General features: G+C 34.5%; 3 protein-coding genes across 3 annotated transcripts; 1 reads left to right on the top strand and 2 right to left on the bottom strand.

Moving 5' to 3' along the window:
• Positions 1–1,838: 1,838 nt before the first annotated feature.
• LOC122598629 lies at positions 1,839–3,680 on the bottom strand. Its single transcript, XM_043771214.1, has 2 exons — positions 2,349–3,680; positions 1,839–2,068 (listed from the first exon to the last, which is right to left on the bottom strand). The coding sequence occupies exons 1-2, from the start codon at positions 3,657–3,659 to the stop codon at positions 2,045–2,047; spliced, it is 1,335 nt and encodes a 444-aa protein (XP_043627149.1). The 5' UTR covers positions 3,660–3,680; the 3' UTR covers positions 1,839–2,044.
• Positions 3,681–7,304: 3,624 nt separating this feature from the next.
• Positions 7,305–14,802, top strand: LOC122597957 (translation initiation factor IF3-2, chloroplastic-like). The gene is made up of 9 exons (XM_043770552.1): positions 7,305–7,643; positions 7,817–7,856; positions 7,939–7,998; positions 11,492–11,544; positions 11,763–11,818; positions 11,936–11,969; positions 13,064–13,136; positions 13,214–13,306; positions 14,451–14,802. Exons 1-9 carry the CDS (start codon positions 7,399–7,401, stop codon positions 14,586–14,588), a joined length of 792 nt encoding a protein of 263 aa, XP_043626487.1. The 5' UTR covers positions 7,305–7,398; the 3' UTR covers positions 14,589–14,802.
• Positions 14,803–15,842: 1,040 nt separating this feature from the next.
• On the bottom strand, positions 15,843–17,203 carry LOC122597601 (F-box/kelch-repeat protein At3g06240-like). The gene has a single exon (XM_043770177.1). The coding sequence runs from the start codon at positions 17,201–17,203 to the stop codon at positions 16,349–16,351; it is 855 nt and encodes a 284-aa protein (XP_043626112.1). The 3' UTR covers positions 15,843–16,348.
• Positions 17,204–17,798: the final 595 nt, after the last annotated feature.

The following is a 17,798-nucleotide window of genomic DNA, read 5'->3' as shown; positions in this document are numbered from 1 at the left end:
GAAGACTATCTCTATACCGGGGAGAATCACTCTAATCAAATCTGTAATGGATAGTATTCCAACTTATTACTTCTCTCTTTTTAAGGTTCCCGACAAGATTTTGAACCACCTCGAGTGCTTGATCAGAAGGTTTCTTTGGGGTGGTTATGAGGATAATCGGAAAATTCATTGGGTTGCTTAGGATCAGGTGGCCGTGGGAGGTCTTGGGCTGAGTAAGCTGGAAATTTGTAACCAGGCTCTTTTAAGCAGATGGGTTTGAAGATTCAAAAGTGAACACTTGGCGTTATGGAGGGTTGTGATCAACGCGCTGCATAATACCAAAAGATGTTGGGAGTCTTTGCCTTGTAATCGCTCTCTTACCGGAATTTAGAAAACCTTGGTTAGAAGTGTTTGTAAAATTTCAGTTTTTGGGGTCAATTTGAGGCTTTTCAAGGGAGAGGTTGGGGATGGGAGTGTAATCAAATTCTGGCTTGACTCGTGGGCCGGTGAAGAACCACTCACCTCGATTATTCAAGCTGGAAAAGGAGAAAAAAATGTGTGGTGAAAGAAAGGTTCGAAGCTGATAATAGAAAGTTTGGAAATGCTTGCAACCGGACCAGAACGTCTCTTTCGGTTGAAGAACTTGACGAGTGGAACAATATGCTCCATCTTCTGTCACAAGTGGTTTTGACTTATCATCGTGATAAATGGAGGTAGATCGGGAGTTCTGATGGTAGGTTCTCGGTTAAAAGTGCCAAAGTTTTCTTGCGAAGTGGGACTGATTATGGCGATAGGTTCGTCTTCAAGCGGTCAAAATGGGTAACGAAGAAGTGTAATGTATTTATGTGGAGAGTCTCTTTGGATCGATTGCAAACTATGGTCGCGCTTAAGGCTAGGAAGTGCACATTCAAGAGCACCAATTACGATCTTTGTGGTGAAGCTGATGAAACTATAGAACATGTGTTGGCTGTTGCAATTTAGCAGCCTCAATCTGGTTTAGAATTGGCATTTGGTGCAAGGTTAGCCCTATATATTTTTTTCAGTTAAAGAAATTCTTGAGATTGATAAGCATGCGGGCCTGGAAAAGAAAAGCATAAAGATCTTCAAAGGTATCGTGTTCGTGGCTTGTTGGTGTATTTGGCGGGCAAGGAATGAGAAGAAATTTGAAGGAAAGACCATTGGAGCCAAAAAAGTGTTTCAAGACACTAAAACATTTAGTTTGCTTTGGTACAAAAATAGAACTAGGAATGGCTCCCTTACATGGGAAGATTGGAGCTCCTTCAATGTTTGTAAATTGATGTAAATACTGTATTATTGTTGGCCACTCCCTAATTTGGGTGATGATACATTAATGATAGTTACTTTTCAAAAAACTGGTGATTTATACAAATTATTACCTTTAGTTAGTTATTATTACCTATTAAAAACACTCCTGCATAATTAAAATTAGTTTTTTAACAATTTGTTTATATTACAAAAAAAAAGTAATTAAACAACATTTAATTGAAATATCATTTGACTACATCATTTGCATGCTTTTCGATCCAAATATTCATCTTAGTCTTCATTATTTTGAATTATTAAGTTCCTTACGTGCTTTTGTTGATGTACATAAAACTTAAACAATTAAGATCATATGTGTAACAAGATAAGGAACGAACCCATGTCATTCTAAACGAACGATACAAAATAGAATCATATCTTTCATTTCCTTTTCTCTAGTAAAATATATTCATATAAACTGCTAGCAACAACACGTTTGACGTAGCAATGTTAGTATATATATAAGCATGAAACTTATACTATATATATGCATCACTATAATGTACTCAAGTCACTAAAACGCTTACTTGCCTCATGTTTTAGAGCTCAACACCAGCGTACCTGCGTTTGAGGTTCCTTGACTTTGTGTTGATACGAAACAGCTATTTAGCTAAGACTTAGTTTTTGTTACATGTCAAACATTGCCATAAACAAGAAATTTTCTCTTACTTGGTAAATTATGTTATAAGTAGCTGAAAATGCACGACATATTCATGACCTTACTAAGTGAATAGGAAGGTACTCAAAACCAGAATTCTGACATTGCCTGGATCCAGAAACATCAATAACCATTCGTTAGCTATATACCCATTTACTTTTAAATGAATCGACCAACACAATGTTTTATCTTCAAAAAAAAAGTTAGATGTGAACTAGTTTGAACAAGTCAAAAATCACCCAACATGTATTTGAAATTGTGAAAAAATGTGTTCAGGGCAACTCAACCACATTGTTTTAACATTTACAAAAGGTGTCATGCTGACACATTACCCAACCCACTCATGTTGACACCTTTAAATTAACATGAAGTAAAATAAATGTTATACCTCTTTAAGTTGAATCATGGACATGTCACAGTTTGGAGAAGATTTATTGATTTTTGTTAATCTGCTTCTAATTTCTGATTGTATTGAATCCAATTTTCCATTAATCTCATATAATAATCTCAATTCTTGTTCACTTCTTGTGTTAAAAGGTTCTTGTCTTGCATTTGGTTGTACAACCTTGGTTTCACCTTCTGTTATCTCCGTTGCCATGTATGTTTGTTGTGACGCTTCTTGAGTCTTCGAAGCATATGTAGTTGGCTGAACAAGAGCCATATGGCAGTTGACATTGATACCATCTTTAGGCAAAAACACTTTTTTCTCCTTTTGTTGTGATAAAAGAGGCTTTTTCAATAAGTCAAGTTCATCTTTATAATAAGATTCTTCAGGTGATGGTGGAATAGGAGCCAACTTTTTGACCCTTTCATCGTCTTTGAAATTTGATTTTTCATCATCTTTATAAAGGGTCTCATCAACTAGCGGGACTTCAAAGACATCATGCACACCGGGCGAACAAGTATCGGAAGATACTATCTTATCGTCCATCAACTTTTTTGGACATTGTACAAGATCCATTTCGTTAAGCTTAGATGGAGTAGAAGAACATCTAGAAGTTATACCGTTTGGGCAAGAAAATTGCTCTCCAACCATATCTTCTACTACTTTATCCAATTTTCGAATCTGCTCCAAATACGAATTAATATCCACTGATGAAGAACCATCTGCCTTCCACCCCAACCCCAAATCCAAGTTTTGATTATTTTCATCATCGTGTAAACTTTCTTCCACTATTTTTGCAATCACATCAGGATCTTCAGTTATAGATCTATCCCTTTCTAAAGTGCCCCTTCTCAAGTTAGGCAACTTTAACCGTTTTGGAGTGTTTTTGTTGCTTGTTTCCCCTAAACTTTCATTTCGTTGCAATAGATGTTCTGGATACTTTACCTCATTGGCACCAAGGTCATCAAACCCCAAGCTTAATAGTTTGTATCTATAGGCTTGAACTTGGTAGTCTAGTGAAGAGATTTCCATTTCTTTTTGGTACATAATTTCTTCAAATATTTCCATAGATTCTTCTGCGTGGTTCATTTTCTCTTCTGCTAGTCTTTTGTATTGTTCGGCTTCCATTTTCACCGCAGCTTTTTCTCCTTGAAGACGAAGTATCATGGACATTGCTTCACTAGCTGCGGTAGCAGCAGATTCTCTTTCAACATCCAACTCATTATAAAGTTTTTGAAGAAGCCGTTGTTGAAGACAAAGCGCTTCCTTTAAATTATTGTTGTTTGCTTCCATCGATTTTTTTGAATTCATCATGAAGCTAGTTGAGTTGTTCGAATTGAAGCGGGAAACAAGCAAAACTAATGTTGGATGATATCAAGACAAACAAACATTTAGGACCCAAAATGGACAATTTCAAATCTTCCAATCAATAGAAAAATTGCACCACAATATAACGAATTCGTGATGGATATATGTATACTAACTTTCAATGTAAAAAACTTTTACACATATTTGTCGAATTAACTGTGGTATAACTTTGTCATGTAAAGAGTGATGACGCGTCACATTACCATTTTATATGCTAGCTATTAGGTCATATATACAACAACAACAACAACAACATTTGTACTTAATTCCAACATAGGCATGATATAAGAAATGTGAGATGTAGATCGTTTTATCTTTAACCAATGACACACAGAAATGTATGATCATATACAATACATCAAATAATGAAAACTATATAAAAAAAAACTGATCACATACAATGACAATTATTATTCAAATGTTGTTATTTTTTATATTCCTAATCATTAGTTAGATGTATTAATTACCTGATTGAGCTAATGAAGATCCAAATGTAATGATCCAAGCCAATAACTAATGTTACAACCTTCAACCTCCGACCAGAAAATTATAATTTTGATTAGAAATGCAAAAGAAAGGAAAACAAGGGCAGGTAAACAAGCAATTATAGGATTGAACGGGGGATTAGGCTTAATTATCAAAAAAGCTATGGATTGCTAATTAATATCAAAAGCCAAACCCCATAAAATGGGTATATGGCTTTTGATATTTACCTTATAATACAAGAATATTTCTTGTTTATTTTAATGCTTGAACATGTAAGACTTTGAAATTTTGTCTAATATGACCGTTGTTTTTCTCCTAAATCTTGCATATATAATGTTTACTATAATTTTCTGTAATTGATGATTATGTTAAAATTGGAATTTTGTGTGGTGCCATAACCTATGTGTGAGGTTGAGAGTGCATGTAGTGGTTTTGTAATAATGGTTGAATTATGTTAGCTCTTTACCAATTAATTAATTGTCCGTTTTTATCTCAAAATCTCAAAGTATTTTTTTTTTCCTTCATGGACCAAAATATTAATTTTATAAATTTCAAAAGATTGTGCATAATAACTTGTTTACATTCAAGTAAGATAAAAAGAATTGACAAAAATGAGACATGTAAATTGATAATATGGGGAAAAAAAATTTAAATATCTAATATTCCACATCTCCATACTTGAGATGCTTTATTGATTTGAATCTCGTTAAATAAACATTTTGATAATAAGATTTGAATACAATTTCGTATTATAATAATTCACATGTTTTTTTTAGTTTCGAACAAAATATTTTAAATAACTTTTATAATATATAGAAAAGGAATAGAAGAAAATAACTTTAAGCTGCAATTACTGATGGTGCACCCACCGTCACTCAGAATAAAGCCTCACCCTAGGTAGGCTTAAAGGTCACCCAGGATATCACATAGCCTAGGGAAAAGAAGATAAACACAAAAAGATACGATCATATCACTTCCTTAAATAAAGGAGATCGTTACCAAAGATAAAAGACACGTGAGAGACTTATTCTCCACGAAAAAGCAACTATAAAAGGGGGAAAACCCTAATCATTATCATTATGCCTACTACGGGAAAAACCCTAAAACACATACACGATCCATGGGCAAAACCCTAAGAGATCTAAACATAACTAAACCGGCGTACAAGGGAGGAAGACTCCTACCAACAGAGAATCGCCGTCCAACCCATCAAACACTTCCAAATTCTTTAACCTAATCCATTGTACAAACAATTGGCGCCATCCTCGGGACAACCGCTACTCATCAACACAACTTACACCCAAAAAGGTTAAAATCCGGAAAATTTTTTCTCACAAAAATCACAAAGACGATCAGCTGTTTCGATACTCAGATCTCGATAATGTATGCCGACAAAGATCCTAATAAAGCAAGCATGAAACGAAAAGATCCAGAAGACTCGCAAATCCAATCAAGAGATCTATGTTTTCCAGCTTTGGGAGACAAAAAAGCCAGCAAAGATCCGTTAATAATACAAGCACAAATATTCGATATCTCAGTACGAAGAGTATATATCGATAATGGAAGCGAATGCGACATTATTTATGAACATTACTTCCTGCAATTACCAGAAACAATAAAGGCAAAAGATGACAGCTCCAACAGCTAATATTACGAAACGGGTAATAAAACACCCGATAAAAGCCGGATGAAGAATCCGAGTATACCACTAAACACCGGATGAAGAATCCGGGTACAAAAAAAAAAACCAAACCAAAAACCGGATGAAGAATCCGAGTACAAAACCTAAAAATCGGATGAAGAATCCGAGAACATAACGTGCCCACCCAGACGCAATCACGCAGGGTACGATCAAAGGGTACGTTTCACTCTTGATAAACAAGGAAAAGATTTGTATTTATCAAGAATCCTATATCTTAGGAAAGAAAATCAAATCAAATCCCTTATTCTTAGAAGTGATATACATGGCCCGATAAACCCTACTTGGGGAATAAGTCACGAACCCCCCATAAATAGGGGGAAAGATGGCTAGCATTACATCTTTGGCTAAGACTAACAACATGATCTTGGCATATCATATTATTAGTCTGGGGGGCTTGATGATGTACCTACCGTCACCCAGAATAAAGCCTCACCCTAGGTAAGCTTAAAGGTCACCCAGGATATCACATAGCCTGGGAAAAAGAAGATAAACACAAAAAGATACGATCATATCACTTCCTTAAATAAAAGAGATTGTTACCAAAGATAAAAGACGTGTGAGAGACTTATTCTCCACGAAAAAGCAACTATAAAAGGGGGAAAACCTTAATCATTATCATTATGCCTACTACGGGAAAAACCCTAAAACACATACACGATCTACGCGCAAAACCCTAAGAGATCTAAACATAACTAAACCGGCGTACAAGGGAGGAAGACTCCTACCAACAGGGAATCGCCGTCCAACCCATCAAACACTTCCAAATCCTTTAACCTAATCCATTGTACAAACAATTACTATCTAACTTTTCAATCATGTTGATACGGTCCCGAGTTATGTTACTAAACGATGGTTCATGATGTGTGCTTTGACATGGAATGAAGCATTCACGTGAATACATTTACATGAAATTTTTTTATATGTTTAATTAATTAAGGTTATGTTTTTTAGCGTGTAGTTGTTTTACTTGGTCAATTAAGAAGTGGAGATAATGGATGGTTACATCACCATTCCCTCCGTATTGTAGGTTACAAGTCGAGTTGGTAGTTATTTTATATACTTTGTTTGTAAGGCTATTTATAGCCGTGTGTTTTTTTCCTTAAGGTTATGAATGGATGAAATGAAAGTTTAGTCTTTTCTCTTGTTCTTAGAGTCTCACCCACTCGAGTTTTATCTTGGGAGTTTGTAGGTTTTCTCCGTAAACCTATCACATGTACAAAGTTTAACACATCGATTACAAAAATAAAATCTATTATCAAAGACAACACAATCTTATAACGCATCACCTGAAGTTCATATCTCCATATAACCAAACAAAAAAACACCAAGGTAAACTTACAACTTCAACAACACTGCAAGGTCATAAATATAAAAAAAACCAGTGTCTAAAAAACAGGGATAAGAAACAAGATAATACATTTCGCCATTGGTGTCCTTCAAAGCTAAAATAACACTAAATTATATCTATATCTATATCTATATAAAACTGTAATAAAAATGGTTGGGGTTACAACCAACAGCTGTACCATCCCTCCTTTCAAACAACCCATTTCTTCTTCTTCTTCTTTCCAATCAAAAATCTTTCATTTCCAACTTAACTTTCCAACTTCCTCAACCACCTCCCGGAGCTGCCGTATTACTTGCCGGTACGGCGGCGGCGGCGGCGGAAGTTATAACCGTCAAGGTGATAATAGACGGTCCAAACAAGATGATGATCCAGCTCTTGATATTTCCAGTATCAGGTATCTTGTTTTTCCAAGATTTCCTTTTTTCCCCACCAAAATAACTTTTAAAAAAAATAGTTTTAGTTAAACCCCATGTTAGTATTAGTGTATTACTGCTTTTAAGGCCTAAATTTTGCTTTTTTTGTTGTTTTTTTATAATTGTTGAAAGTTTTTTTGGTGGTTGAAAATAGGTCAAGTACTGTGAGGCTTATTGATGAGGAACAAAACATGGTTAGTGTTTCTACATTGTTGTTTAATGATATGTATGTTTGTTTTGTTTATATGTTGGGACTGATTGGGTTGTTTATACTAGGTTGGTATAGTGTCTAAAACTGCTGCTCTTCAGATGGCAGAAGATGCCGAACTTGACCTGGTATGTGTATATATAGTATGTTAATGCGTATGATTTAATTGCGTGGAAAATATATATAATCCCCCTCTCAAAGTATCCTTTCAGTTTTAGTATGATGTTATTTCATATTTGGGGTCATATTCTTGCTTTGTGAACTCGGTTACCAGTATTTTTTCAAATTCGCATTCAGTTCTATAATGTGTTTTTAAGTTTATACCACATGGCGTTTAGTTTAATGACATATAACATATGATTATCATGATGTTGACGTGGGGAGATCGGAAAACATGAAAGAATTAGGAGATACCTTTGTCATATCTGATGTGGATGCTTCCTGAAATTTCTCTTCAGAGTTTACAAAGCAAGGTAGCTATGGTCCTGAAAGTGCTCCTTAGCACAAGTATTTGTTGGTAATCCATGAGCAAATACACAATCGACAATAATATACACACACTGTATACTTTGATTATGAATATGCAAGTATGATTACAAGTTGTTTGTTTGTACCGCTGGTCCTATTTGTAGATTATGGACCGACAAAGCCCAATAGACACACCCTATCGACATACCATTTCACTAAACGGTTATTTAACTTCCTAACTTTGACACTTATACATAATACACCCTAAAACTTTATAATATACACCTACATTTAGTTTAACTTCAACAGTATTGGGCTAAATGAAGACAATCAAATCATAGCTTATGTTTTTCCACTTTTTTACGATATTGACCCTGATGTGTCTTTCCACTTTCCACTTTATGGAGTGAGTTCTACCCCTAATTTATTTCTAGATGGGAGTCTATTATGAGAGGGGTTCCTATCATAATCCTCCTAATGTCCTCACAAGAGGTCTCAGGTACAAACCTCCCTAGGTAAATATCTTGGAGGTGGACAGGGGAAGGGTTCGGAAATGGTCAGTCTTGCTCTACTCGGGTAACCTCCAAAGGGAAAACCTCATTCTTAGCCGTTTCATGCTCATTAACATCCTATACATATTCATTCAAAAAGATTTTACTCTAATCTATTTCCCAAAATCATACTCTTGAGTGTCCAATTTTAAGCTTGTATAAATTGCAGACTTGTTAATATTTATCTATAAATGAATTCTAATTAACATCATGCTGTTTTGTGAGAAATTATGAACTTAAAAGTAAGTTAATAGAAGTTTTTAATGCTTTGTGTTCTAGAAAATTGGTAAAGTTGGCTGTGGAAACTCGTTTTTCATTATAATTGTTGACAAGTTCACGTGACATATTATTATGAATGACGTCTAATTATCCTCCAACCACTTCCAACATCCAAAATAGTCTTCTCGAGCTCTTGACTATCATGAGCCTTACCCTTGGAATAGAATAATCATGTGTCGACTGACTCACCCTTATTGCTTATACCACACGCAGGATAGCTAGGGATATATATCAGGAAACGTTAAAATATTATATAGGCCAAAGTACTTTTTTCATCCCTATGGTTTTTTGAATAAGCACTTTACATCCTCGCCGTTAATTTTTGGCTAAAATCGTCCCTGTGGTTGCATTTCGTCCTTGGATCCGTTAACCCCCTCACGTGCAAGGCATGTGAGGGGCATATATGTCTTTTTACCCATTTGTTCCTATGGTTAAGTGCAAAATTCGTCCTTATGGTTTGTCATTTTTGCATTTTTCATCCTTGAATTTAACAAACTTCCAAACAAAAATTTATTTAAAAATCAAAACAAACTCAAATTAAAAACCTATATATACACCTACATATGAGAATCTAATTTAATACCGGCTGGTACAACTAATTTAATTTATTTTATTTTTTTAAAAAATGTTATAAAACTTACTATAATATAACGAAAATAGTCAAAATATAATTAGAATTCATTAAAAAAAAACAAATAGGTTCTTTATAACAAATTACAAGAAAGTTCACAAATTACAAAAAATAACATTAAAGTATTGTAAAAATAATTTTTTAAAAAATTCAAAAAATAAAAAATGTGAACCCGGAAGTACCGGAACGGTAATACCGAAAATATCAGAAATAGTTGTAGCGGGGTACCTTCCGATACCGGTATTACAGGTATACTACCGGTATTTAAAATATTGTATGTACGTGTTTGCATTTGAAATTGATTGAGCATATTCTCAAATGTAGGTATATAGGTTTTTGTTTTGTTTGGATTAAATTGGTACGGTAATTTTTGTTTGTTTTTTTTTTTTTTTTTGAAATTTTTTCCTGAAATTGTTAACGGCGAGGACGAAAAATGCAAAAACGGTAAACCACAGGGACGTTTTTTGCACTTAACTTTATGAAAAGACGAAAATGCCCCTCACGTGACTTGCGTGTGAGGAGGTTAACGACAAAGTTATAACGGCAGGGACGAAATGCAAACCACAGGGACGATTTTAGCCAAAAGTTAACGACGAGGATGAAAAATGCTTATTCGAAAAACCACAGGGACGAAAAAAGTACTTTGGCCTATTATATATATATATATATATAGGGAGCACTCCGGTGAGAACACTCTTAAAATAAGAACGGTGAGAACACCTTAAAATCATCATTTTGATGCATTAAAAGTCCATAAAACTAACATATTGCATAACTAATTATCATTATTTAAGTGTTTAACAACACATTCATCCGTCAAAATCGAAATAATCTCGTTTTTTGTTTTGTGCATCCATCTTGGATGCATATTCATCAAAATGATGCATCCAATAAAAAACGTGATTTTTTCAATTTTGATTAATCAATGTGTTGTTAAACACTTAAATAATGATAATTAGTTATGCACTATGTTAGTTTTATAGACTTTTAATGCATTAAAATGATGATTTTAAGGTGTTCTCGCCGTTCTTATTTTAAAACTGTTCTTATTTGATTGTCCCCCTATATATATAAACTCAGTTAGTCTTCCCATTAACTTTTCCATATAGAGTGTAGATGTCATAGATTCAAATTCCTCCACTCTATTGTAAACGGGTAAACAAATGAGGTTTTCCTTATTTTGGTTACCCGGGGATGGAAGAGTCTTTTGAATAAGATACAAGCAGCCTATTCCAGTTATCCTCATGGCTGTTTCTGAACCTTACCTGGCCACCCAAGATGTATTCTGATAAAATTTTAACCCGGGACCTCGTGCGATAACATTAGTCTCCTGACCACTAGACCCCACCTTGGTGATGGTTTCCTCCACGTCATTGTCTTCTCTGTTAAAATCAATTTTCTATTTCTTCCATCAGTTTGGTTTTTGTTGCATAACAATGATGATACTGAGTAAACTGAGTATTGATTTGGTATTATGTTTGTCTTATAAGTTGTTTTATATGGATCTGTATGTCAAAACAGTAACATATATTATTAAAGTATGTAATATGTAATGTCTTTGAGTTGGTCATCCATCTGGAGTTCATAATAAGTTGCTTATCAGTTTGTGTAAAAGGAAAAGCTTTCTATTTTGGGCTGGTAACCTATGTTATTCGTTCTCTTCTTCCTTTATAGAAGTACCTTGTTTTGTAGGTTATATTGTCTCCAGAGGCAGAACCCCCCGTTGTGAAGCTGATGGATTACAAGTAAGTCGCATCTCCATTTGTGTAGCGGGAAGTCGGCATGTTTATGATAAATTCTTATTTCGTATATGCATTTATTTGATCTTCTTAAATGAGACAATAGTTCAACATGGTCATTTTTTAACTCTACCACCAAGTCATGGAATATAGGTCATCAATTTGAGGCCATTACATACAAACTGTTATTTTGGTATTGATCATAAGTTTCACAAATTTCACAGCAAGTATAAGTATGAGCAACAAAAGAAGAAAAGAGATCAGCAGAAGAAAAGTTCCGGTGAGAGCCTCTTAGTTCCATTTTAGCTTTCTAAGGTTTTTTTATTGTAATTTCTTAATTGCTTAACCATTGTTGTAAGAGAAAAGATACTGACATAAGTATGAAATTTGATGCTAGCTCATCGCGTGGATCAAAAGGAGCTAAAAATGGGGTAAGAAACTGATTCTATAGTAGAATTGTAGTATTGCCTGTGTAGCTAAAATGTAGTATGCACCCTGGTAAAATAAAGTGAAAAACAAAACAACTGGTTGCCTTACTGTATGTATTAATTAAATTGATTAAAGTATGTGTTAAGACACCGATCCAATCTTATGTAATTCAATTTGTTGTGAATTTCAACTGTTTGACTTTATCTTTACTGAAATGAGAAATTAGATATAGCGCTTTCTTATCTACACTATATTCAAAAGTATTTCCTCAGAAAAAATGTTAATGTATTATTTTTCAGTTATACAGTAACAATTACATCTTTTGGTCAAATGTTAATATTTTATCCAAGTTAACTAACTTAAGCCATTAACAAAGTTTGAGATGATCAACTTTCTATTAGTCAAATGCTATTTTAGCTGTCCTATTTGTTCAAATTGAAATATGTATGGAAAGTTGCGCGGACATATTATCTGTGTTACCTTGTTCAAATTCTCAAATTTCCGAAGCAGATATATCCAATCTTCTGTCATGTTCAAAAAGAACCGGGACGCGTTAGTAACGCTTATGATGGATTAATAGCATTTCCATTCGATATTAGGCACTTAAACCAGGACATTTTAGGTGAATCAATGGGCACTATATATGATTGTTTTGAAACTGAATATATGTTTAGGAAAAATGTTTCTTGTAGAGGTATATATTCAAACAATCTATTTATAAACGGGCTGATTTGGGTTGGTTTATTTTGTCTTCTAAGTGAGTTAACTTAAGGAATTTATGTAGAAGGGTAAATGGGTCAAACAGGATCAAAGCCATCAGAAGTCTTATAATGGACTATAATGTGCTAGTGAGCCAACCCAGGTTATTAATCCTCACTCAAATATATGATTTCTGCCTGACTCTTTTGACCCGTCCAACCTGCCTGAACCATCCATCTTGCCACTCATACATATTATGATTTGTTTCTTGTGATGCGTTTGCAGCAAGATTAGTTTCTGCATTCTGTATTGCTACTTATATGTGTTCTAGTGCAGTTGGGACTTGGGACTCTTATTACTCATCCAATATTTACAATCCATTTACACTTTATGGCAGTTACAACATTGATGTACATGATTATACCGTTCGTTTAAAAGCAGCTCAGAAGTTTCTAAAGGATGGTGACAAGGTACTCATAAATTTTACAAAAGTAGGTATAGTACTGCTATGTGATGATTTATCATGAACCATTTGTTGATCTCACAGGTTAAACTTATAGTAAGTTTAAAGGGACGTGAAAATGAGTTCAAAAATAATGCTATTGAGCTCATTCGACGTTTCCGTGACGACGTAGGAGAGGTATGTGATATGTTATATCTTTTATAAGAAATATTCAGTGTTCATTCTTTGTTTGGGTTGTGGGTACTCTATTGAGCGATTTGAGGCTTAATGGAGTTTCAATTTGGTATTATAAGCTGATGCAAATGTGATTATGTTTGCATCTTAGTCAGATATGAGCATGTACCACCTGAACCGCACGTTATGAATCATGCATTACATTTAATATGTCAATTCTGATAAAGCTTAATCATAGAGTTTTTGGTTAAAGAAATTTCACTCGTATCTAAAAACCACCTGACTTCCCCATTTTTGTAATCATCAACAATGTTCTGTTTCGTATGAATATTTTTGCTTGGACATCTCCTTTTTCCCTGATAGCTTCAAGTAATTAACATCTAGAACCATTGTTTTGGTGAAATCATCCTTAGATTACCATCACACATACAAACAGAAAGAACTCTTGAATTCTATTGCTATATTCTACACTCAACTATATTATTTTCTTCACTAAACTTTGTCAACCCGATTATTCTTTTGTATATTTTTCTTGTTTACGAGCTAAATTTCTAGTTCAATAGTTTGAAATAGTAATCACTAAAAGCAGCAGTTTGACCATTTACCTGAAAATGGGTCAATTTTGATTTTCGCTGTATTTTATCTTCAAAAGGTCTAAGGGGTAACTATGAAGTTATAAAAACAGGATAATAGAGTTTTCAAGTGAGAAAGTCGCTTAAAAGTATTAATTTTTAATTGTTAAAACCTTCTAAATCACTTTTTATATGAAATCTACTCTTCGTAGAAGAGTTGGCCACCAGCTGCCACTTTCTAGGAGCAACCTGGGTTCGAATCTTGCTAGAGGTAGAATTGAATTTAAATGGTTGAATTACCTTGACACTATCCCTGGCTCCCTGCTGGGGGTTATGTTGGTACCAATTCAGTACATGGGATCAAACGGTTCCTATCAATCTACCGTTTTTATTGTATAGTTTCAATATTATACTTCATATCTTATTAAATACAGTAATTATGAAGTTAAAAATTAGGATAAAAGAGTTTCGAAGGGTTGGCCACTAGTTGTCCTGCTGGAGCAGCCTGTCTGTCATTTTCTAATTTCTACCCACCCTTTTTATTACCTACCTGATGGCTGAATGGTTATTTGCAGCTAGCCGTTGAAGAAAGCAAGAACTTCAGAGACAGGAACATGACGTTGGTATTGGTTCCAAACAAAGCTGTTACCCAAAAAGAAGCACCAAAGAAGAAAGAGAAGTCGACAGGGACTGAGGTATCAGCAAGTGTATGAGCATAACCATGACCAATGCCTGGTAAACTCATGATCACAATTTCGAGGAGGAACAGTAAGTTTTGTTCCTCAGAATTAAACAAATTTTCAAAGTCATGTATAGTTCTAGTGTCCTAAACGTGTATGCAAATCTGTTTTGTTCGTCTTAGTAGTAGTATAACTCTTGTATGTTATGGCTGGTTTAGAACAAATAGATAGCCCATATTCTAGATAATTACCATGTGCGTATGTTAGGTTGGATCGTGCTCGGTCAAGACACACGAAATGAAAACTAGAAGAACCCCAGCTTTTGGAACCATGAAATTAAGCACCTGATGAGTAAGGAATTTGAAACACATACCATTAGGATATTAAAACATGTACACACTGGACTTGCTTTTGTACTATTTTCGCTAAACATAGAGAAAAACTAGGTAATGACTGTTGCTTGTTACCCAGAAATCTAACAAAAGTAACCTTCAAGTGTGACATGTAATTCAAATCAGCCTACTAGATTTAAATAAGGTTTCATGACTAGAAAAATACTAAATGCTTGAGTCAGAGTATCATTTTATAGTAATTGTGATATTTGAATTCTTTCGCGATTAAACTCTTTCAAATAATAGCAGACGGCTTCCCTGCAAGAGGTCCCTTTGTCTAACAATTCAAGGCTTTCAACGTAGTTTTCCATTATCCGATGACAGTTATGTCTGAATGGGTTTATAAACTTGAAGCCTGTACCAATTGCATACCAATATTTTACCATTGATTATAGGTTGCAGGACCCTGACAGCGTAAGCAAGGTGGTCAAGAGACCGATATCCTCATAAGATGTTTGTGGTTCAGATTTCACTAACATTTTCGAGATGGTTTGAATTTTGAAAACAATTACAGCGATAACCTAGTTAGATCGAGTACATATGAGTCAAAAGACTCGTCATCCTAATATAAATTGAACATGAAAAAATTATTCGTTTAGCTGTTTACTGGATGCTAACGGGGTAAAAAGACATGGCGAGGTGATAGATAGTTTTTGTCTAAAAATAGCTAGAAAATGTGGTGAAAACATATCACAATATCAATACCAATAATGAGAACGGAACCCTTTCATAGTCCATATGTATATTGTTCAAAGGATTAGACATGTAGGTCATTTGGTGATAATCTCTACACAAAAGATTACTGTCACACAAAAACATATTCATTATAGTCATTATACAATAGAACCATATGTTGCATATATTTTTGTGTATGACAACTAAATGGAATCAAAATGCACACACACAGGTATATATTGCATTTGTTGGTTTTGTAGCATTATCACTAAACAATAAACATAGGGGAGAAAAACTTGATAGATAATATTGTTTGTTAACCTAATATCTATCTGGAAGGGGAAAAAAGTGCTACCTTCAAGTATGATCATTATTGTAGCTAAAGTAAGATTTAAACAAGGCTTCATGACTAGAAAAATACTACTAAAAGTTATAACTCAAACCAGAGTACTCGTTTTCTAGCAATTCTGATACACTAATTCTTTCTTGATTATGCTTTTCAATCCAAGAGAAGATGGTTTCCCCGGAAGTAGTCCCTTTGTCTAACAATTCAAGGCTTTCGACGTAGTTTTCCATAACCCGATGACAGTTATGTCTGAATTTCAAAATTTCCGTGACCAACCCAGTCTGGGGGTTATAAACTTGAAGCCTGTAGTAATCGTATATCAATATTTTATCATTGATGATAGGTTGCAGGACCCTAACTTGATCATAGGTGTTTTTCACTTAAAGATACACAGACCAAGATTTAGCATTATCATACTCACTCATCACCCAAATCCTATTATAACCGTGTTTTAAGGAAACCAAAGCTAACGAACCATTAATGGTCGTTATTTGTCCCCTTTTCCCAAAGGAAGTTGGCAATGAGATAGTACCAAAAGCATGAGTAAACAAATTGAATGTCATGATAATACTTGTTTCTATCGGTGGTTCGTGAACTAAGCCAACGACCACCCAATGTAATGTTCCATTGAAAAAACATGCCTTCGACCATGCATGAATAAACGGAGTAGGTGGTGAAGAAATAATCGAATCCCAAGAGTTTGTTTTCAGGGAGTAAATAAAGGAATCCTCATTGTGTGCAACACCATCTGTATATTTTAAGTAGGATATGGCCACAACCTTGTAATCATCGGTGACTGGGTCAAAACCAAAACCAAATGCTGCCTTTCCAGGATAGCTAATTTCGTCTTTGAAAGAAGGATGACGGGGTAGGGTTAGTTTACGCCTAATTGAAAAGTTCCATAGACTAATCCCGAATTCCAACAGACATATGATTCCATTACACGAACCAACAGTGTCTAGATCAGGACGATAATGTGCCAACTCAACTCCAGGTTTGACGTACCCACTAGGCGAGTGCAAGGTATACATGTCTATAAAATTGACATCTGTAACTTTAATCAAGTGTCTAATGAGGACTTTCTGATCAGAACGAAGAGGGTGATTGCGGATGAATTCGGGGCTAGCGATACGAGAATACCAATATTTGGAGAGCGATCGGAATCGGAGGAGGAACTTGATTGGTAGTCGTTCAAAGATACTCACCATTACATCTTCTGGTACATAACTACACATTGTGTTAGTTTTGTTTTTTTTTTTTTGAATGGCAACATTGTGTAAAAATCACAAAAAGTTCAGTTTATGATAATAATGTTGTTGTTGCCTTAAGAAACATCGATACATAAGTTGTGAAAATTAAAAAGATATAAAATGCAAATAAAAATTAAGGGTATAAATAAACCCTAGATGTGAACAGATTTTGAGTTGATAAAACAAGATCTAATTGCAGTGGTTAAAATAAACCCTAAATCTTCAATATCAACACAACCCCTAAATCAATAACCAACAAAAACCCAAAATCTTTAGAACCCACCGATTAAATAAATTAAAAAAAAACAACATATCTATTACCTAACCTTGACATGATTTGCAGTAGTTTGAAACCTTGAGGAAGAGATACATAATAGTTTTCTTTAGATTGGGTTTTGAATTATCCGGATTGGAAAGTCCCAAGGGGAGCGTGCGTTAAAACTTAAAACGCTTTTAATACAGTGGCATTAAGATCAACGACCTGTTTTAAGTTGGCAAAATACCAGGACCGCCCCTCACGTGTGCTTATAATAGATAGTGGAGAAGGGTAATATAGTATTTTCCGATCTAACCATTTTTC

This window comes from Erigeron canadensis, chromosome 4 (genome assembly GCF_010389155.1).
Source record: "Erigeron canadensis isolate Cc75 chromosome 4, C_canadensis_v1, whole genome shotgun sequence".
Lineage (NCBI taxonomy): Eukaryota > Viridiplantae > Streptophyta > Magnoliopsida > Asterales > Asteraceae > Erigeron > Erigeron canadensis.
This window is presented reverse-complemented; position numbering and strand designations above follow the sequence as displayed.